The 23,830-nt window shown below is 47.7% G+C and overlaps 1 protein-coding gene across 1 annotated transcript; it reads left to right on the forward strand.

Moving 5' to 3' along the window:
- Positions 1-4,280: 4,280 nt before the first annotated feature.
- LOC142786654 (metabotropic glutamate receptor 5-like) lies at positions 4,281-21,281 on the forward strand. The gene is made up of 5 exons (XM_075884285.1): positions 4,281-4,447; positions 12,858-13,050; positions 16,236-16,544; positions 17,885-18,074; positions 21,160-21,281. Exons 1-5 carry the CDS (start codon positions 4,389-4,391, stop codon positions 21,279-21,281), a joined length of 873 nt encoding a protein of 290 aa, XP_075740400.1. The 5' UTR covers positions 4,281-4,388.
- The last annotated feature ends 2,549 nt before the right edge of the window (positions 21,282-23,830 follow it).

A 23,830-nucleotide genomic window follows, 5' to 3' on the forward strand; every position in this document is an offset into this window, starting at 1 on the left:
GAGGGAACGATTGAATGGTTCTTTCTTGAACTTTTTGCAAAGATTGTCCGTTTTCCTTATAGAATGCATTAGTGCCTTAGTAATCCAAGGAATTCTAGGTGCACGGAACCATTGTTTAATTAAGGTTTCAGAGCACGACTGACTAATACATTCTCTTATATTAGCTGAAAAAAAGTTGAATGCAGTTTCGGCGTTACTTTCGTCATATATTTTATTCCAGTTCGTCTTTCGAATGGTGTCTACAAAGGTTTTTGAATCAAAAGTAGTGCGAACGTTATTTTTACTACGGCGAATCTCTTTAGAACCGAAACACAAAAATATCGGATAATGATCCGTGATAGCAAAATCCAATACTCCTGCTCTAATGTCATCACTAGACATACTGACCAAAATGTGATCGATCAGTGTATTGGAATCGTACCTAGTTGGAGTACGTATTACTGACGAAAAGCCGCAACTAAGAAAACAACGTACGTATTCAGAACAGGATTGGCTCTGTTGATCAGCGATATTAATGTTTATGTCACCACATATAACTACGTTCTTGTTCTCTTCAATTAGTTTGCTTAACAATAGCTCAAGTTCTGCGCAAAACTATGCATATTATGAAGAAGGGAATCGGTAAAGTGATATAATGGTGGTGTTACGGTTGGTCATCGACAAATAATGACAGTCGATTTCAAATGGGTGCCGCTATAAGAAGCTTCGCCCCTAAATGTCACAGCTTTGCCGCAAAGGCGAAGCAATGAACGCGACAGCAACAAATCGGAAGGTCACTCGCAGGATGGCAAGTATTTCGAAACGTGTCCCGCGTTTCTCACGCACAAATGACGCACGAAACGCACTCAGAAGTACAGATGAACGCGAATAAGCGTCTCAGTTGTTACTTTGCTGTGTCCAAAAAGCGCGCCCTTTTCGCAAATGGAAACTGCGCAACGATTGCAGTGACCTTTGCGCACCCGGTAACCACAACAGAATTGTTCCGGTGAAAGCCCAAGGCCAGCCAAGACGTACGATTTTCCCCACCACGAAATAAGCACACGCGTGAGCGTCCATCCTGGCCTGTCTCCGCGGGGCAAAGTACGCGTTGGAGATGAGAGCACGCGCCGCCGCGTCGGGACGATTGGCGACGCGCGCTCATTGCGCCATCTTGCTGCTAATGCTGAAAACAAAATAATACCCCCCGAGATGCCCGCCACTAACGGTAAGTGGTAGATATAAATAGCTTGCCATTTGAACTTTAAAGGAGGTGCTCCTTCGTGGCTGACGCTTCGCACTCATTTCAGTGGTCCTACGTTCGATTCCGCGTGCCGGAGTCTTTTCCTGGATAAGTTTTTTCTTGTGTTTTCATATATATAAATACGTATAAATATACGGTGAGTGATGCCGACGGCAGCGCTGACTCCGATGGCAAAGTCCAGCCGAACGTGTCCCTATAATTGCAATCGCAATAAAACTTGTGTAGCTGGTTTGGTTCTGCAGACATCTGTGAGTCAGGTACTGACGCCACATCAAGAACGTTTCGAATAAATGCCTAGAAGAAAACTGCTTGTACTCGTTGTGACCTGGAGTGATTTGCATGGAAGCTAATTATGGTCTATGGGATTGGCGGAGTTATAATGAACATCAAACTTTCCACAGCAAGACAGTTACAACAGAACATAACATACCAAAAGAGCTATGTTCCGGCTGCATTGCCTTGTTGGGGTTTTTTAACGAGACGGTACTCAACAGAAGCTCCCATTGCTCTGCGCAATACGGGAACTGGCATCATGTCTGTTTACTCGATATGACCAGGGTTGCCACGAGTAGCTACTTTTCGCCAAATTGGCGAATTAGAGGGGCCCGTGGTGACCTAAAACTATGAATTGTGACGTGAAGTTTTTTTGGCGATTTTCGGCTTAGCTTAAGACTGTGTTATGCATTCTATACTCATTGTCTTCGAAACGAATCAGCAACCATAGCTTTTCAAATTTTTCATCGTTCTAAACCGTCCAGTAGAATTCGCACTTTCCGTGCAATTCGATAAGTCTGTCCTGTTTCTCAATTCATCAATATCGTTGAGTCACTGGCGTACTGGTGCTTCCGCCAGCAACCTCCCAGCAAAATTCATGCCAACAGAGTGCTTGTATAGGTTCTTTATGTGCTTAAAGTGTTTTAAGATTCTTCAAAGTTATGCTTCTCAAGAGGCTAGGGGACGGTTAGGACCCCGCGTGATCCGATCGCAATAGCTTGTCGACTTTTTTTGCTGCACGTGGTAGTACTCTATGATCCTGTATGTAGAGTTTAAATTTGTTAACATGCTTTTCGGGCCGGCATTGATTCATATGTGGGGTTTAACGTCCCAAAACCACCATATGATTATGAGAGACGCCGTAGTGGAGGGCTCCGGAAATTTAGACCACCTGGGGTTCTTTAACGTGCACCCAAATCTGAACACACGGGCCTACAACATTTCCGCCTCCATCGGAAATGCAGCCGCCGCAGCCGGGATTTGAACCCGCGACCATCGGCTCAGCAGCCGAGTACCTTAGCCACTAGACCACCGCGGCGGGGCCTCGGGCCGGCATTGAGGCGAGTGTGTAGCGTAAGCATGACTGTACATAAAACGGGGTGCGGTTATTGCCACAGTTACGCAGCCCATTCAAATTTACTTCTGTCATTTTGTAAATAAGTTGTTCGATTATTGGACACATTATTCACTGCAATGAGATGTGCTAAAATCCGCAGGAAGGCTACGCCCACCGTCTATCTCTTGTTGTGGCGACTGTTTGCCCTGTATTCGATACAACTGGAACTATCACAACCTTTTTTTTTATCAGGCGCTATACACTTCAGGGGCACTGCTGGTGCATGCGTGCCCTTTCGCAGTGCTCCTATTGTGCAGCGGGTGATGGGACTCCACGATCAGTGAGTACTCCCACGGTGAAGTGGGTGATTCGTCTAGCATTGAAAAACGTCGATATAGTTTAGGGGTTATGAATGGTACTGTGCTACAGAGGGCAATACATGATTAGCAATTTCTTTATTCCTAGGCTTGCCTCACCTATGTTGAGTGGCGACTTTTTTTGGCGAAATTTCAAGAAGAATGGTGACTTTTGGTGACTTTTCACTGTTCATTTGGCAAATTTTACTGAAAAGTCAGTGGTGACCCTAGATACGACGTGCATGGCGCTCAAGCCATGCCGAGCCGGAAGTGTTGTAAAAGCGCATATAGTGTGCGCTAGAGCTCGAGGCTTGCACGGAAGTGAAAACAATAGTAGCTAGAAATATTTTCGGTGCTGATTGAGCACGCTGATTTTGCTATAAGTGGTCATCTAATTAAGTTTTGTATGGTGTCACATTACTTCTTTCGTGACGCGCTCACATTTTTTATTGTTTTGCCATGTTGCTACAGGCTCCTGTAACTGCTGTCTATCTTGATTAGTACATTAAGTTGTCGTGTTGCTCCTCAATGTTTTAAAGGAGTGATTTTATATTGATTGAAGGTATTCCGTCGTTGTTTTATTGTCACTGTGTAAGGGCGACTAAATAAGTCAGGGTTTGGTCATTGCTGCGACCGTTTCTTGAGAGAATGTACAAGCAAGTCTTCATGTACTGGTTCGTCAAGCTTTCAGCTAGGGTGAAGCCAAAATGATTTTGATGTCTTCGAGCACAGAGTCGAGTTTAAGTATGTATTGGGCATCTATTTTTCAGCTACTCACGTGAACAGCAGCTTTCTTGATTCAAAGAAAGTTCGCGCAAGTGAACCTAACATTACGTTTTACGCATATTTAGGCTCCTCAAAACTGATAAACAAGAGAGCAACTCCGCATAGATATTAGGGCTTGTCTGTGTCGCCTTGTTTCTGTCGCCTTGTTTCTGTTTATTCAATGTTGTGTGTATAGGCATTTCCCCAACTTATGTGGCACATATCTGTTTAAGAGTATATCAGCCTCGTCGTATAGAGAAGCACTGTGTTGCCAAGATTTGTCTGTTACTGAGTGTGCTGTGCTTATTTATATCCGTTTTCTTCTGTGATCAATAACCGAATAACTAACACAAACGGAGCTGACGTTTTCAGCTGAAAATTGCTTCCACTAACGAAAACAGATTGTCTCGTTGAAGCGTTGACGCCAGCTGCGTTCATTGTCCGTCCAATCGAGCAGCTCTATTTAACTCACACTTCAGTCTTGCTTGCGTTCTTTCATGGCTTAAAAGTAACATATCTTTATTTTTTCTTTGCTTGCTGCCGTGCAGGAGGCGGTGTTCGTGGATCCATCCCGATGCCCTCGGGCGGCGGAGGGATGGCCGGCTCGAGCGGCGGCCCGGCGCGCGAGCGCCGACGCCGGCGACTACGTGGGGCGCCCTGACCCAGGCCGCCGGAAACTGCCGCCGCCGCCGAACACATGTGCACCTGCACTAGCCGCCGAGCACCGGCTACACTCCGGCGCACCACGCCGGCTGGGTACGTACATACGCAAACACGCCTACGTTTGTGCACGTAATCGCGTGCTTGCCCGCTGGGGCTGATACTCACGTACTAAGCGATAGCTTCACTCCAAAAGACGCACGCTGATTATATACAGTGGCTTGTGAATGTAGACACTAGGACTGTTGAGGAAATCGATTGAGCGACTTCGACGAGTTGTCTTCATTGGCCAGACGTCTACTCTGTGCCACGCAGTAGTCAGCGTCCGCAGAGAAGTACTAGCTTGTGTGTGTCTTCGGCTGAGCCGGCAGGTCACATTATTTCGCTTTGGCTAATGAGCTGTAAACTCGCGCATTTAAAGTCTGGCGCCGCATGAACGACATCACGTGATTTCGCTAGCCAACAATACAGACTCGCGCGCATAAACGTCACCGTGCAGAGGACGCGGCGCTGCGAGCTGTCAAAGCGACTCAAAGGCTAAAGGCTTTTTCATCATCATCATCATCATCATCAACACCATCATATTCATCTTCTTTTTCTTTCGTTCCTCTTCCCTGCCCTTTGCTAAAGCTCTTTGCACCTCGTCTGGTTTCTTACTGGCTCCGTGATACGCCCATCATTGACCAAGTGAAGATTTAATTTCGTGATGTCAGCACGAGGTGTCACAGTGACGTAATCATGATGCCGCAAATTTTGGGGATTTTTGAAATCGTGATGATATCGCACTAAGAGTTCACGGTGAGCGCGATGATTTTTGTTTTGCACCACTCGCGTGGACGCTGACGCCGATTTAACAAGAGATAGTCAGGTCTCGCGAAACACGGTTAAGTCTCGCTAAATCTCGAAGAGGCTGATGGTCGATTCTCGTATTGGATAAGGCAACCAAGGCTTTAGTTCTAATAACAGTTGTTTGAAGTCACAGACACTTGGCCCACGGTCATGTTGGCATCAAGGGTTCTGAACTATTCTAACACTGCGTCTTTGTAATCTTATCGCCGCGAACCGGGAAACCGGAAGAGAGTCGATGGCACGAGCCCGGTTTCTGCAAGAAACGACGTTCTATAGCGACGCATCCGCGCGACCTTCAACGCTCCTTTGTGTGTGAGGTCAAGATCATCGTATCCCGGAAGAGAAATGCCTAGGCGCGCCGCCGGCGCGTGTTCGAGCCCTCTGTTGCAAGTTCACCGCGGCCTGTCAACGTGACAACAGGTGCGAACGCACAAGCAAGAAAAGTTAATAAAAACATGTAGGAATACAGCACAGGGCAGCATGGGGCAGGGCCAACAGGAGTACTTGTCCCGTTTGCGCCTCATGTGGATGTATCGGTGCCTCGCTTAGGTTCGAAAGGCCGCCCCTAAATCCACGAAAAATGACAGACAGCGTAAGAGCAACAACGACTGCGTAGAACCGGACCGGAGCAATATGATGTGCTGGTCTTGCTTGTATCCGAACATTACGACACAGGTCTCTGTTTTTCATTTGTCGGCTAGAGTCACCGGTCCCATTAATCGGGGAGGCGATCGCCGGGCTAATTCCAAGGGCCGAAGTATCAGCCCCCCGAACCGCACCACGAAAGCGTGGACAATTTAGAAGTGGTCCTATTTGGTGCGCCAGAGGACGCCGGCTGTGGCCCAAAGAACAAGTCAGAGCCGAGAGTTGATAAACAAAACAAAATTATATTCTCAATTACGGCAGATCAAATCGATACACAAGTATGCACACTCGGCAATAGTTGAATACAATATGACACCAATCAAACAACGTACTACGCAGTACAATCAGCCACACTCGAAACAACGGACACAAACAACAATACGCTCTACAATGCAGTCACATGCATCGAACAACCAAGGTACTTAAAGACTAAAAAGTTCGAAAACTTATTGAGTCCAAAGTCCTTGGAGCAAAAGACTGAATGATACTCTTCCGAGAATCACTCACTCAAAGTCCAGCATTGTTGTCGTTCCGCTGCCCCCCGAAGTCTTCTAGGAAACCTCGCGTCTTCTATTGGCCGCTCTCCAAGCTCCAAACTTCTTCGCCGGTAACACGTCGGCTTCACACATGCAGCTGTTGCCACGCGTCTTCGCTCGATAGCGGTAGACAAACACTCTTGCCTGTAGCTCGAGTCTCCACCCCTCAGGTGGAAATCCTCTTCTTCTCCTCCTTTGTCACGGAAGACAAAAGGCTTCGCCCACAAGGCGGAATCCTCTGGCGCATACTTCCTTCTTCTCCTGCTTTGTCACTACGGACAAAACCTTCACCGACAGACGCGGCGGGATACCTTATGCACTCTGGCGCTAACTTCCTTCTTCTCCTTACCCCCGCGGCGAGACCTTCAGTTCCTCCATGGTGCCTTAAACAGCCAGTCATCAACCTGAAAATACCAGGCATCCAGAAAAAACGAGAGAGAGAAAAGAGAGAGAAAATTTAATGCGGAAAGGCAGGGAGGTTAACCAGAAAACATATTCGGTTTGCTACCCTGCACTGGGGAAGGGGTAAGGGGAGACAAAAAAAGGGGAAAGGGAAGAAGAGAAGCACAAACACACACACACACACTCGCACACAGTAGTGTCACAATCGTTCAACGAGGCGGGTCGCTCGCAGAAACTTCATCAGCGCCTTCGTTGCTTTCTGGTGTGAAGCTCGATCTTTCCGACATTCCAAGATTGACTGCTCAGAAAATGGCTGGTCGTCGAGGCGAGCAAACACTGCTGAGAGGGACTGTCGCTGAGAGCTGTACTGGGGGCACTGACATAAAATATGTTCAATTGTTTCGTCATTGTCGCAATGGTCGCATGTAGCGCTGTCTCTCATTCCGATGCGGCAGGCAAAAGCGTTCGTGAAAGACACCCCAAGCCACATACGGCAGAGAAGGGTCGTCTCGGATCGGGGTAGGCCAGATGGAATAGTAAGTCGTAGGCATGGGTCCAGGCGGTGAAGACGGGTGTGGAGAAAACCGGGCGTATTCCGCATAGACCTTGCGACATCCTGCGCAAGCGTATTAATCTTTGCTGCTGCGTCGCTTCTTGATAGTGGAATAGGTTCCATCACTCCATTTTCGTGAGCATTCTTAGCTGCATTGTCGGCATGTTCGTTACCGATGATGCCGCAATGGCCTGGTAACCACTGAAAAGATATGTCATGTCCTTCGTCTATTAGGTGATGGTACAGTTGTCGTATTTCGAGCGCCAATTGGTCTTGAGGTCCACGACGTAGAGCATTGTGTAGACATTGGAGAGCTGGTTTCGAATCAGTAAAAATGCTCCATTTTTGTGGTGTCTCTTGGTCAATCCTGCGGAGTGCGCTGCGGAGTGCCGCGAGCTCCACGGCTGTCGATGTCGTCTTGTGTGATGTTCTGAACTGGATGGTTTCGGCTCTTGCTGGGAAGATCACAGCTCCTGCAGATCCTCCAACAGTTGTCGAGCCATCCGTGTAAAGTTTGACATGATCTTTGTATTCTTCGTGTAGCATGAGTAGAATCATCTGCTTTAAAGCTGGCGCCGGGAGCTCCGCCTTCTTGCGAATCCCCGGCACTGTCAAGCGCAGTTTTGGTCGGTCCAAGCACCAAGGAGGTGTTAGTATCCGTTCCGGAGGCGTGTAGACTGTTGGAAGGCACTCACGGAAAGTCAATACTCTCTTACAGAAGGAGGCACTCGGTCGATCTTCTGGAAGCGAAGCTAGGTGGTGGGCAGGGGCGCGAGCAAGGTGTCTAATATGAGCTCTAAGCACCTCCAAAGTAATGTGCACTGTGGCCGGATGATCTTTGGCGATTGCGATGGTTTCCGCTGTTGATGTACAGCGTGGTAATCCAAGACAAACTCTGAGTGCCTGGCCCTGGGCGTTTTCTATTGTGCGTATACTGCTTTTGCAAGCGTTCGTCAGAACCGGCAAGCTATACCGCAGGTACCCCAGAAACAGCGTTTTGTACAAATGCAACATCGCGTGCACTGATGTGCCCCACGTTTTGCCTCCGAGGAACTTGAAAAGTTGTGCGATGGCCGTTAGGCGCTTCTTTAGAGTGGCCATATGGGGACTCCAGCAGAGATTTCGATCGATCGTGACCCCCAAAAACGAGATTTCTCAATACCAGAAAAAACGAGATTTCTCAATACCAGCCCTCAAGCAGCTGGCTTTACTTCTGCTGTACGAGAAGTACCAAGACTGCACCCACGTCTACACCGACGGCTCCGTCCTGCCAAACAGCTCAACTGCGGCGGTCGTTATTCCAACGCACGCCATAACCATCAAATTCAGGACAGCTCGTGCAACCACAACAACGGCAGCAGAGCTTGCAGTGCTTTGCGCTGCGCTGCGTTTCATTAACGACCAAAGCACGCAACGGTGGACGATTTTCTGCGACTGCAAGGTGCCACTGCAGTCACTTCTGTCAAATCTACGCCGTGGTCCACACGAGCAGTTGGTATTTGAAACAGCAGAAATGCTACACCATATAACAGAGAAAGGGCACCACGTTATATTTCAGTGGTTGCCTAGCCACTGTGGAATTATGGGTAACGAACAAGCTGATCAAGCTGCCCGTTCCGCCCGTAGAGAAGACAACAACCATTAAATACCTCTCTCAAGGACGGACGCTGCTAGGAGGCTCCGCATGCTCGCTCGCCAACGCTCCATGGCTCTTTGGAATGAGCCTCTCTTTACGCATGCAAGATTACGATCCCTTGATCCAACGTTAAGCATGCAGCTTCCAACGAAAATTCGACGAGGCGACGCTACTGCTCTCTGCAGACTATGGTCGGGAGTCGCGTTTACCCGTGCGTACGCGTTCCGCATAGGTATGGCCGACACCGCCGACTGTGCACACTGCGGAGATGAAGAAACCATTCGACATATCCTGTGTGACTGCCCGAAATACAACCTGGAAAGACAACAGCTTTCCCATAAACTAAACAGGTTAGATGACCAGCCACTGTCAGAAGAAAGTATACTGCGCTATCGTCATGACTCATCGTCACAGAAGAAAGCCGTGCAAGCGCTACTGGCCTTTTTGCGAACTACTGGCCTGTCGGAACGCCTCTGAGTGGACTGATTTTGTGTGTGCGTGTGTGTTGGTGTTTTTCACTTTTTTATTTTCTAACTCTCCCTTTCTCTTTCAACCCCCTATTCCCCAACCCCAGTGTTGGGTAGCATACCGGGTACTAGCATCTGGTTAACCTCCCCGCCTTCCTTTTTTCTCGTTTCTCTCTCTCTCTCTCTCTCTCTCTCTCCTTCTTCTCCTGATCTCCCATCTCGGCTGCTCGATTAAATACCATCCGCGCGAGGTTCCAGAAAGTTCTCATCATTTCGTCGGCGCGATACGCAGCGAAGGCTGGGGAAAGGGCGAGACGGTACGAGGGCCGTCCGCGACGGATGACGCAACCCTGCATCACCACGCCCCTTTCCATCGAGAACGTTCTAGGGCTTGCTCGGCCGCCGATGCGAGGAGGTTCGACGGTGAACCTACGCTTTTGAAGGGAGAGGGACGCGCGCCCGGGTAGTCTTAGGATGTTTGTTTTCTTTTTTTATCGTTGACCTCTCGGCGCTTCGTCGCGAGAATTTGGCGGCGCGCCCATTTTTGAGCGCTCGTTTTGTGACAGCCAGGATGCCTGCTTTAGTGCTGAGGCTAATTAGAATAAGTTTAGGCATGGCACCTGCATTTCTTGTTATCGTCGGCTAGGTGCTACTTTCTGATTGTTCTTTGGTAGAACATAACGAAACGTCATGAGAGGGCGTGCACAGGCAATAAGCAAGCTGAGAGATTAGAGAAATGTTTTCAACGCGTATAGAAACATGAAGTCAATTCAAATAGCTTATAGAACATCAATATATGTCCTCTAAGACAGCAATATATGTACTCTAAGCAACAATAATAACTTAGGTTTTACGTGTAAAAACCAAGATATGGTTATGAGAGACGCCATCATGTAGGGCTCCGGATATTTAGACCGTCTGATGTTCTTTAGCGTGCACTGACATGGCGAGTACACAGGCCTCTGCCGTTTAGCCTCCATTCATATGCAACCGCCGCGGCCTGGATAAAAACAGCGACATTCGGGTCACCATCGAAGCACCATAACCACTGCTCCACAGTGGCCTACTAGAAGCAACAAGTGACAACAATAACTATAGGGATATTGGAATATTGAAATATTGGCAGGAACTGATTTTTAGAGCCTTGAAATTGAGCGAGCGATGTCTCACAATTTGACAGTGCTATTATATTGAGTGGACGTTATGTGATGTCAAAAATGAACGAGTCGTTCGGTGGTAATAATAATAATATTTAGGGTTTAACGTCGGAAAACCATATGATTATTAAAGACGATGTATAGTCGAGGGCTCCGGAAATCGCGACCACCTGTGGTTTTTTAACATGCACATAATCAAAGCATGTGGGCCTTGAACATTTTTTGCCTCCATCGAAAATGCGGCCGCCGCGCCGGGAATTCCATTCGCGATCTGTGGGTCAGCAGCCGAGTGCCTTAGCCAGACTACCGTTGCAGGTAGTCGTTCGATAGCGGATGCTTGTTGCGATTTTTCGAAAACCACCAGTGCATGATTGGAGGAAGCCAGACCCAAGGCAGGCCGCTTTGATTCTCCGGCACCAGCGCTTACGTTTCGATCCAATCGAAATTGTCCCCAGATTATTCTGAACCCATTCTACCGGAGAGAACGATGCCTCCGTTCATTCGGGGCCCGTTCCTTGCCAGAATAACTCACAGCGCGGCTGTTATCGTTGAAACTAGGATGTCTAACCGTCAGACAAGCCTCGATCGATCCTGTGTTGCTGGTTGTCGTCCTCTCGGGACGTTGCATTCTGTGCTGTCGCATAGCGCGTACAAAATTGCGCCCTGATGGTGATTCCAGCGTAAGAATCGTGGAAATGTTAGCCTTGCACTCTACAACTACACTTCCTTTAGCCATTCTAACTAGCATTGTGGGCGCTGTTGAACACGCGCCACATGCTCGTGAAAAAGCTTCTTCTTTAATGGTTAGCAAGCTGATGGCAGCCAGAAATGCAACTAAAATAGGCTGATGCGTCGCGGGATCCATTAGTCACGCATACCGAATGCAGGGACCTTCGTGATACCAGCAGCGCCAGCTCACTCAAGGTCACGAGCGTGGGCAGCTTTGACGCTTTCGAGCTCGATAATGAGGTCCACAAAGCGCTGGCTACTTTGTTTTTTTTTTTTTTTGCCTGACATGTCGAGCGCGTCGGATGCGCGGCCATTCTGCGCACGACTGGAGGTTGCGACGGGCAACCGCATACGACGACGTGAAGCTGACAGGATCGCGAGGCCACAATGCTTCATGGTGCATGAGGTACAATCGATGATGCTCTGCTCTCTTTTTTTTCAAGACGAAAGGATTGCAAGGGTATCCTAATGAGATACTTCTAATATCGTGTTGCAAAAAAAGCGTCGTTTGATCTCGAATTAGCTTTCGCGTCATTATTCCGTCTAATGTACACGTCGCATGCTTTGAAATTCCTCTTTCCTCCAATCGTTGGCGTTTAGCACTGCCAGAAAAAAATGAAAGTCTTTAAGCTACGTGTTCTAAACTGGAACCAATATGCCTGCAATTTTTTTCTTTCAACGATATTTTCTATTTTAAACATCGCTTTAGAGGCCATTGCCGAAGAATAGCGCACACAAAAAAATTGTGTGATCAGTTTCAATGCTTTGGGGACTGAGAAACCTCATTTACACCTTGAGGTAGCCTGTATATATATATATGCCTCACCTGTGCGTACTATGTACGGAAAAGGTCGCTATGTGAGTGACCAAAATTATAGAGCAGTTAGAGCTTCTGCTGTACATTGCCACCTTGAATGTCCACAGCACGAGAATATCTGATAAAAGTGAAACTATGTTTCGTAATCATGTTAGAAGTTTAGACTAGCGACTACTTTTTGTGCAGAAAGTACCTAGACTTATCGTGCCATCACAGACAGACACTGTTTCACAGGGATCGACACGACTTTTTTTGTATAAAACGTACAAATAAACTCTTTACAAATGGTGACTTCTGCGTGAATTCAAGTTCCTCTCCACGTTTTAGTATGCGGCTCTGCTAATGAGTTCTACGGGATCGCCCAAGATGGTGGATGAATTAAGTAAGAGAAAACTGACAACTACCCATTTGTAGCACAAGGGATACAGCCTTCGTAACACTTTTAGCTGAATCGTTCATTATTGTGTAATAAAGTGTGCGTGTGTATAAGGGACCTAGATGTAATGACGTAGTGTGTTGGTGTCCTCAATTACCTGTCTTACGTTCGGTTAAAGACGCGTGTCTGTAACCGAATGTCTTTCGAACACTATGTCTTAATCCACGTGTTTAAGGAATAGTGCCTTAAAGCGCGAATTGCTATGTACTATATGCCGCCACATTGCTGGCACCCATAGGTGGCAGAATGCTTCAGTTTGTTTGCAATTGGCTTTCGCAGGAGGTTGCTGCGGGTCTGCGTGCTGCTTCTGCTCCTGGAGATGGCGGCCGAGCGGCACGGGGCCTTCGCCGCCGTGCCGCCCAGCGCCCAGCGGCAGACCGGCAGCATCCCGGGAGACTTCATCATCGGCGCCCTCTTTCCCGTGCACCAGTCACCGGACGCCAAGAACGCGCAGGCGCGCACCTGTGGAGAGGTACGTCTGCCGGTTCATCTCTCACTTCGGATGCTCCGTATGGCTGTGCTTCTGATTGAAACAGTTGGGGTAGCTACGCGCTGGTAGTGCGAAGAACGATGAAGCAGTGCAGCTGATGGCCTTCTTCTCCTCCTTTCCCTCTTCAATAACTTTACTAACCTTTCTCTCACCTTGATACACTTCTGGGCAAGACTATACTATGCTATGTTGACCAATACTCTCAATCTTTTCCAAATCATCCTCTTGATTTCTCCTTTTATGGTTGAGGGTTGTCCGTTGGAGTCGTCGTTGGCGTTGCGCCGTAGCCGCTGCTGATGATAACGTGATCCTCATGAGGATGAAGAACAAGCGCATTTTCGTTCAGCCATCATGGCACACCACGTGCAAGGTACCCACTATACGCCATGACGATGACAGTGATGACTAAGACGATCACGCACAAGGATGGGATTATGCAGTAGATGAGAGAGGGATAAATATTTTATTGGAGCGATGGCAAAATCCGATTCCACCCAGCAGTAATACGTCGAACTGAACTTGCAATTCAACACAACATACCATTTTTGACTAATAAACATTGTATATAGCTGTACTCCGCTTGGCACGCATTTACATCCGTAATTGTGCCATGAGTGATTTACGGCAACACCGGATGATCCCACGTCTTCACCCACTCATCATAATCCATTTCGGGTATATGACGCGTTTTTATGTTATACTATACGTCGCTATGCTATCCTTAACACTGTTATCTCCTCAATTTTCTTTTTCTCACCCTCACAACACTCCTCACCCTCCATTCTTTTTTGCATATTTCGCTATACTATAAGGTATGCCTGGCTGTGTTATGCTAGGAGCTTTTTTTTACACTGTGAATATGATGACATGCATGACTCCGATGTTAACAAAAACACTCCAGCGTGGCCCCCATGATTAGCTCCAGACGCGGCAATCGCACAGGCAGCGTAAATCAAAGAGGCAGCGTGGCATGTTGAAAATGCGAAGCAGCTTATGGTTGAGGCTAGTCCCTTGTCCGTCGTCGTAGCGACGCTATTACTTGGAGCGCCAACTAGATGGCTCCGCGGTAGAGCACTTGCTTTATGGCTAGATGGCGTGAAGCACCGCCCGATTAAGGGCACAGCCAGATCGATCCATCCATCCATCCATCCATCCGTCCATCCATTCATCCATCCATCCATCCATCCATCCATCCATCCATCCATCCATCCGTCCGTCCGTCCGTCCGTCCGTCCGTCCGTCCGTCCGTCCGTCCGTCCATCCATCCGTCCATCCATCCATCCATCCATCCATCCACCCGTCCGTCCGTCCGTCCGTCCACTCCAGCGCGTGCTTTGGTATGAGTGGAGACCGCTAGTGGCGCTGCGCTGCTTTGTAAAATAAAAGCGCTTAGCCTCTTGGACGACTCTGCGGTAGAGCGCTCTCTTCGCTCCGCATCTGATCTGGTAAGATTGGAGACCGCTTGTGACGCTGCGCTGCTCTGTATTATAAAATATGAACGTCTGCGGTGATGAATAAAAAAAGCACCTCTTTACAAAACTTCAAGTCGATCCATAGCTGCTTCAAACACTACTAAGGGTCCCCTTTACGGGGAGAGCAGCCCAGCACTTGAGTGCGAAATTCAGCCATGAAACTCGTGAACTCGCCCTTCTCCTCTGTAATTGAGTCACCTTTGCTGGAATCCGACCAATGTTTTCTTCTGTTTATAAAATGCTAGATATTCTTACAAATAAAGCTTTGCTGCATTCGGCTGAAGTGTTGTCTTCGCCTGATGCTGACGTCTAGACGTCCTGCAAAACTTGGCACAAATATTCAGCCTCCATGCTCAAATCAACAATGCAAAGATGCATCTCGCAGGTAAAACACGCTATCTTCTTAGGTAAAAGCGCTTGATATCGAGAACGTAAACGCAAGTACCATGTTGCTGTGCCACAAGTTACACCGTACCCGTGCTCTCCTGTCGGTACGTGCTGTCGAAGCAATTTTTGTAACCCGACGCATTTCTGCTCACCTGAACTGCTTGTACTTGTATGCAATCAAATGCACTGTGCGTGCCTATTTCGTCCGACGTGATGCTTGATTCCACACTCGGGTCATTTTTGGTATGGTATACTTGTATTATTACACTTCCATCCGGCGTGTGTCACTATCGTATCTGTTTCATGCAGACGTCTTATCTGTCACAAGGTGTATGCGTGAAATAAGGGTAATATTAGACTTGTTTTTCTTGGTCAAACACAATTTTAATCAGAACTAACTGACAAAAAACTCAAGAAAAGTACGGGCTATGTAATCCTCATAATTAGGATGCAAATGTCAAGAAAATAGAGTGCATGAATAGATGACTTGCCGCTGACAGGCACCGAACATATGACCTTCGCATAACGTGTTCCTTTTATTTTTTCCTTTATCGTTGTACGTACGTCAATCATGTTTTTCCTTTTATTCATCTCTTTCTGTAACTTCTCTCGTCTAAGATCGTTCATTCCCCTCACCCTTTTGTCCTGCACAAGGTAGCCAGCTGGTCTGACAGCTGTCTTAGCTTCTGTCTTTCTCCTCCTCCTTTCACAGTTTCATGTCCCTCACTGCAGGTATACAGCCTACTCACACTTCATTAAATTACCTTATGTAACACTGTAAGTTACCTTAGGTTATTTCATTTAATTTCATTTATTCACATTAAAGATCCCAGAGGGTTGTTACTAAGGGATGGTTATCCAAACAAAAATTAGAAAATTTATCCACGAATGAATCTTGTCATTTCTTCCGCGAAGGTAGAAGAGGTGGTGATGGAAGTGATGTGGTGGGGAAGGCCGTTTCTGTATTTGGCTATGTAGGGGAAAATGATGATGAACAAGTGAGAGTTCGTGCAATTAGACGAGAAACGTTAAAAGGATGGCAAGTCCGCAGTTAAATGCGCATAGAAGGTAGAATGTGAGGTGTTTGGCGAAGGGAACTGTTATAGAATTTGCGGTATAATAATAAGCTCGCGATGCCATGGTGATGTGCTAGTGCATCCAAACCAGAGTCGGCGTTGAACGACAACACACTGATGGGATATAGAGGCGGCCTTAGGTTACCTTAGGCAATACATAATTTAACTGTGAAGTTACGTTTGTAGGCTACATTACCAACCTATAGACTCACCCTACCTATCGTGGGCGCAGGTCCGCGAGCACTACGGCATCCAGCGCGTGGAAGCCTCTCTGCACACCATCGACGACATCAACCGCAGCGACACCCTGCTTCCCAACGTGACGCTGGGCATCGAGATCCGCGACTCGTGCTGGTATTCGCCCACGGCTCTGGAACAGAGCATCGAGTTCATCCGGGACGCAATCAGCGCCCAGGAGACGAGCGGCGGCGGCGGAGCAAACGTCACCGAATTGCCCGCCGTCTGTCCCAAAGGCCCGGCGAGGCGCGTCAAAAACTTAGTGGGCGTCATAGGACCTGGCTCGTCGGCCGTCACCATACAGGTGGGTCTGAAATCGTGAACGTTCTCCCGTTACTGCTTTAATGGGCTTGCTGCGGAGAGTTTTAGTTTTATACCACCAATATACCCCAAATGGTTCCCAAGCCCGGATTGTCCTCTGTGTGGTGGTTACTTCGAGCATATCCAGCGCCTTTCCCGGTCCCCCTTCCCACCGAAGAAATAAACAAGCTCGATAGGGCCCAGGGCCTGATCTCTCAAATCCTGGCCGTCCAGAAAGCTGGCGTGAAGGCAGGCAGGTTTAACCTGACCGTTCCCGAGTGGGCCTAGCCAGGTGACGTCGAGCCAACTCGTGCCTATTGTGGACCTAATAAGGTTGTTTCACTTACTCACCTCGGCTTTTTCATCTCTATAACTTATCTAGCGAAAACATTGGCCCAGTATCTGCAGGTTACACTGCAAATGTCGTCGAAAGACGATAGTCTTGCGTCTGGAGAGAGTAAACAAAACGTTTTTTTTTATGTTTTGCGCAAGAAAATCGGTGAATAGTGTTCTGGAGGCGCTGCGGTAGAGTGCATCGAGCGTGCAGCGGAGGCACGTCAGTTATATAAAAAGAGACTCATGGATGTTTACGATGGCTTTTCCCGCTACTTCGCGATACGTTCATCAGCGTACCTGCAACGATTGCTCGCTGCGGCAGCACACTGGTGGCGACAAGAACTTATGATAATGCCGCCCTTTCAGCATTGCTTGTACTTCTGTTCTTGCTTATTTTTCAGTTACTTTGTTACCAGATGTTGCTGTTGCACATTACCGCATCTCCTCAAGATCAGCGTCTTTTATAAGGACGCAATAAAACATGAAACTCTTTTGCCTGCTTTTGTCAGCTTCTCTGGGAACCATGTTTTAGAGATATTCATTTGGAAGATCATTTGTATGTGGGTCATCAAGAACAACAGCATCCATCCCATAACCCCACGGGTTGGAATACGTCATTTTGAAGTGGAAGAGCCGTTGTAGTGCGGCCGCTCTAATGAGAAAGTTCAAGACTGCGTGGTTCTGTTGCTAGACAGTATCCGTCTTGATTGCACTTGGTCTGAGTGTAATCATAGTGTAAGTAGACCTGTGCCTAACCTACATGCTATATCATTCAAATGAATATATCAGTGTGTCGGGACTTTGTTTCTGAAAAAAAAAAAAATACTTAAGCGGATCGCGTGCCTATTTGTGATCCCCCCAACTTTTATGCCATACATGAGCAAACTAATAAATGAGCATTGTAACAAACAAAAATATCAAACAAGAAAAGAAGCAGCTAACCAACAAAGTAGTTGCGTATTGATGATTTCGTCTTCTTCTTTCCTACTCATCCTGGTGGGCGAGCAGGTGCAGAACCTGCTGCAGCTGTTCAACATCCCGCAGATCGGCTACTCTGCCACGTCGCGGCAGCTGAGCAACAAGCAATTCTTCAAGTACTTCCTGCGCGTGGTGCCTTCCGACCAGTACCAGTCGCAGATGATGGTCGACACGCTGCTCATGTACCACTGGACCTACATCTCCACCGTCAACACGGAAGGTGAGTCGGCGATCGCCGCCTCTTTCCTTCCTTCGAGAGCGGTAGCTCTGCTACCAGGCGAAGGATAATGCACACAAGACTTTGTGTGCTGAGTTTCCATGGTTAAAAGTTCAACCACCTGACACGATTACAGATAGGTATAGATATCACGATGCATTTGGCAAGGGGTAAGAAGATGAACCTACAATCACGGTTTTTAATGTCAGTTTGCTTGGCAAGCATTTCGCACACTTGGAACGTGATGATGGTCATACAAAGGTCGCGCTTCCTGAGTCTAATCGAGACAGACTAATGTTTGATAATTTAGTGCGCTTCACCCAGCTCCACTGGTCGTTGGCATTTGCAGTAACAGAGCCACGCATAAATGTTTGGTCGTCTTAGGCCTGCTTATAAACACGTGGCTGTGATTATAAAGTGCTGTTTATAAATGCAACGAAACCGTACGCATGCACTCCGTACGAACATGAAAAAAACAAGCAGAACAGGGCAGTCAAAGCGTGCGCTGTTGCTCCTTCTCAATGCCCCGCCTTCTTTACACTGCATCGGAAAAACGACGTAGAAAAATCTTTAGAACTGCGTTTGCTATTCGAGATTGTTGACGGCATTGAAACACCTTCAAAATGGCATTGAATCTCCTACTTGGTTGCTTCGTATAAAATTCACCGCAAAATTATGGACATTTTCTATGGTGTACCGCAAAGTGCCGTTTTGAAACAGCAAGAACTGACAACTGACCGCTCCGCTCCAGAGCTGTGCCAAAACTTGGACGAGGCATCCTACTAAGGAACCTATAGGATCTAATATTGGCTAGCATGACGGATTTCCCATGGGTGTATTACCCCCATAGAGTTTCCTAAAATACTATTGGGGACTCTGCTGCGATCATTGGGTCGTGCGTTCCCGACGTATCTAGTAGTAGTAGTAGGAGTCGTCGTCGTCGTAGCTGTAGGTAGCCACCTCTCGTTTAGTGTTTCGAATTCGCTGGGTGATGGTACTTGTATATGATGAAGATATGATGGAAAGATGCATGACGGTGGTTTACTTGGAGCGTTCACTAGATGGACGGACGGACGCATGGACGGAGAGACAGACAAGCAGACAACGTACGCGCAGACGTGTGGACAGAGAGACAGATGCCCGGATGGACAGATCGACTCACAGACCCACGCAGGGACGGACGCACGGATGAATGGAAGCACGGACGGACGGACAGATGCTTCGCCCTACTCATTATCAATCACTCCGTGGATATGCTGTGATTTTTTTTTAATGAAGAAACTCACTAGAAGACGCTGCATGCGTCGATGTTGTCTCTCGCGGGTGAGGGCGCGTTCTCGTTCATTGCGAGCTGTTAGTTCAGCGTTCATCACAAAAAGCGTTCCCTCTGTTCGCCACACGACGAGTGCTGAGGTGGTGCCCTCTCTTGCGCACAAGCAAAGAGACAGCAGCAGAGGACGATGCCCGCCGACACACCGATAACCTAAGGTACTTCGCCCCTAAAATGTTCAAAATGTTTCTTAGGCATTATCTGTACTCTGAACATCGGCTGTCTTGCATGAATGTCATCAAAGTTACGTAACAAGCGCACGTGTTCGCAGATTGAATACTGTGGTGTTAGGAATGCCCCGCATGTAAGCAATTATTCCAGCGAGTGCAGATGGTTGGCGCGTTCTCGTGTTTTCCACTACGCTGATTATTTTCTCAAAAATTGTTTTTATGCAAAACTAGCATTTCGAAATGCTGGGCGCGTTATCGCAGCGCTGACAGCATTCCGTAGAATCACTTTTACATTATTTGCCTCAAATATTATAACTGACACCAGAGGACTTTGGTTGTACGTTTAATGAACAGCTGGCTGAGCGAAAATATTACTAAACATGAGTGGAGTCGTGTTTTTTTTTTGTCGTTAATAATCATTGAAGACCTCGTTGGCTTTAGTTGAAGAAAAGTGCGCGTAAGAGGAACTATATGCGCAATATGCAATGAATAATAGGTGCTGGCCGACTCATAGTGGGTGAACACGTCGTCAGGAAGCGCCTCTTCGAAGCAGGAAGCAATGAAGCATCAGCATTATTGAAACTGCTCCATGTCGCACACTGTAAGTTGGAGAGAACCGAGGCGGGTGGGTGTGGGCGACTTCTTTTATAAACCTAACATCGATCAATCATCCGCTTGGAGGCCAGACAAGGCTGCAGTGTTGTACTTCAAGCGTTGAGTAATCAAGAACTTCCTTCCCAATGTCTGCGAGACCCGGTTAACCGAGACACATGTCTTATGCGGAAATTTGCAGCAGCTTGATCGGTGCTGTAGAGAAAGAAACATGGCACTCAATCATCGGGAAATTCCTTAGATAAACGGGGTTTGCCGATGAACCAGGCACCAAGGCTGCTTGAGCTGTGAACGTTCTGCAGACAAAAACAATGACACAACAGAGCAACAGATGAGGCTTATCCAAGTTCGTAAACCATGACTCCAGCGGGAGCTCCGCTTACTCTTTCGTTAGCGAGAACACTGAGCTCATGGCCATCAGGAATATCTCGAAAAGCATTAGAAAAGCTTCAACGTTCTTTTGAAGGCACTAACATTTGTGATCAGTACTGAGAGAGCGATATCGAAACTGTGCGTTGTGCTTGTGTGGAAGCAATGTTAAAATGAAGAATTTCAGCCTCGCCAGCTGCAGGGCTGTGTAAATGAGTGTGTGTGTGTGTATTAAATATTTACTTTATTCAACAAGAAAGTGGGATTAGGTAGCTGTAGTGAAGGAATGGCTATGACAGCTAATTCAATGATTTTCTTGTTCAATTTAAAAGTACAAAAAGAAGAACGAACTGCTACAGACTACAGAGGCAGTTAACATTATGTCACTACTCAAATACTCACTTCATCTCCCTTCATTCGACAGCGTACCAGGCAAGTTTTCCTTCCCCTTGTCCGCAGTGTCATCTGGTGGCTAAATTGAAGTGCCCGGCAAATTGCCAGAGAGCAAGCGAACGTTAAGAGAGCAACTGGCTTTTACATTGTGGCTACTGGTAGTCTGTAGTAAGTGCATAGGGGCTCTGATTTTTTGCTTTTTTGTTTTTCACAGCGAAGCAGTCTTTAGTCGAGGCTTCCTCGTCCGTAGGCGTAGCTCTGGTCACGGGATTTTGCAGCGTAGCGAGAGTAGGACTCTATAAGAGAGGAAGGGCTGCACCGTTGCAAGATGAATGAGGGCGAGGCTTTGTGGAAATGATGAAACAATAAGATGTGCGCTCAGAGCGGGAGTGTCCAGGCTCAGTGGGAAGGGGGCACCAATAATAGATGCGCTGAGAACGAACGATAGTGTTGAGGCTCACTAGAAAGGGGGAACCACATGAAGGCTCACAAGCGTGGGTGAGGGTGAATGTGACAGAGGGGGTGAATGTGACAAAGTTTGGCTGTGTTCGCAAAATGGTGCTGCCGCTTTTTTTTTCTGGTTATGGTCTGAGAATAAAGTCGCCATATTTGCGAACATTTGGACGTTTCTTTGTCACATCACTAGCATGCGTCATTTCTAAACTACAAATTGGGAAGCAGGGCGTGTGTTCAGCTTACAGATGTAGCATGGACGCAGCTACAGAAAGAAAATTCAGTGGTTGACTACGGCTCCGACAAAACTGAACAAAGAAGCTAAAAGAAGCTTGAATGCGTAGGCAAAAGTCGCAAGTGATTTCTACTTCAAAATAATTATAGAACATCTCCCAGAAGGCAACCCTGATGAGATGCGAAGCAGCAGTAGTGCGCACGGCATCGATCTTGTTAATTCGGGCGTCGACGCGAGTTCTGGAAGAACGGTTTCAAGGGAAATTAAGTGTAGCGCTTACTCGAATAAACGTTTGTTTGAAACGCAAACCTAGAGGAGGCGGGTTGGGTTTCGTGTAAGTTTCATTGCAGATAAACGAGCCTAAAGAGTGTCTTCACTTGGTGCGTGGTTCAGCGTTGCGCATGGTGAAGAGGGTGAAGCGAGAGAGAAGTGTGTTGCGAGCGGGTGGAGGGGCCGGCAGCTGTTGCGCATAAGGAAGGGAGTGACGTCAACGTGCAGCTGATAGTTGACCTACTTCACACTGCTAGAACACCTGCGGTGAGAGGGTTCGTACGGATGTACGGGACAGCGTTACACAGGCTAGTGAAAGCGCTTGTTCGCATCTAATAATTTAGATAAGTTTTCGCTTCATATAAGCGCACACTGAACTGAATATCTAAAGGTGGTGATTAATAATTGGGGACGGTCGCAGTGACTGTGAGCCACCAGAGCATAAGTGGGGCAGGCATGACGCCATGCAACGTGAACCGCTGCGTAGAGGCGTCATGGCTGTCTTATCTTTGAGCCTTGCCGCTGCGGTACCACATGAGAAGGCGTATAACGGCTGCTTCGGCGGCGCTTGGTTGTTCAGCCTCGCGATGGGTGGCGCGCTTGCTGGGCCATCTGTACGTGTGCTTCAGTGGAAGTGACAACCTGAATGCCATCGTCGAGTAGATACCGCGACACCACAAGCTCTGAAATCTCAAGCGAAAACCCAGTTTCCTGCTTAAACATCAGGGCAAAAGGAGGCCACATTAGCCCAATATAAAGCCCAGCAAGCGGGAAAGCTCACCAACATCTAAGTTGTTGCAGACGCCGGCCTTGTTTAAGAACACCAACAAGGTAAAAACATCAAACTTTAATGATATCGTATGCGTAATTCTTGCCAAACTCAGCCAAACATGCCTTAATATATTAAAAAGTCGGCCTACGAGAATACGTTTTGGCCAGTATTTTGTTTTTCCGCTAGAAGGAACACACGTGGCGCCTTTTTGTTTGTTTTCGTTCAGGCCCCTTGCTCTATCCATTTCATTCACCCTTTCTCGTTGATCTCAGTTCTTCGAGTCGAAAATCATTTGTACTCTCTCCACCATCTCTTAACTTTTCTAAAGCGAATTCACTGCGTCCCTAGTTTTTTCTTCTGAAACATTTATGTTTTAGCAAGCTTGTGTTCCGGCAATTTCGATGACAAAAGTTCGAAAAACAGCCACCAGGGGGAGGAATACACGAGAGTGCGGGTCAGCCAGGTGGAGATTGAAGCCTAATGCATCCGAAATCACGGACATGTACGCTTCATTATTGGCTTTGTTTGTTTCTTTCATCTTCTTTACGTTTGGTAGTCTCCTCTTTATGCGAGGGCGTCGTCGCCATTCTACAACCTCGGCTCTGTTTTTCTTTCGGCGCGGTGGCCTGTTACGCCTGGTCGACGTGCTTACTCGCTCCACCGAGCACGTCGGAGCAGGCGCAACAAAAACAAAGAAGAGAACCGAGAATAGGGATAAAGGGAATAAGGACCGAGTGATGGTGGCGTAAAAGGGTCAGGATCCGGGGGACAAAGAATGGAGCAGCAACGGCACTCGTCTGCTTGAACCGCGGAGGCATTAACGCACTCCTTCGGGGTATCGGTTTCTTCCGGGTCTCCAGGACCACACGGTATTGCTACAGGGCATTTCGCTGCTGCCCCTCCGTGTTGGCACTGTGCTTGGCTTGGCACCCAGTGTGACGCGACCTGCCCGATACAAGATGGTGGCATTCGGGTCTACTTGGCATTGTACGTGTGTGCGAGTCCCTCAGACTCCGGCAAAGATGTCACCTCTCTCTTTATCAGCCGTATGTAGACTCCTTCGACGTCTTGCGTGGATGACAAGACATGGCTTTTGGTAAATGCCATTCGTGCCATGTATGGATGAGGATGATGAGAAGAAGACGAGAGGGGACT

Source organism: Rhipicephalus microplus, unplaced genomic scaffold, assembly GCF_043290135.1.
Source record: "Rhipicephalus microplus isolate Deutch F79 unplaced genomic scaffold, USDA_Rmic scaffold_27, whole genome shotgun sequence".
NCBI lineage: Eukaryota > Metazoa > Arthropoda > Arachnida > Ixodida > Ixodidae > Rhipicephalus > Rhipicephalus microplus.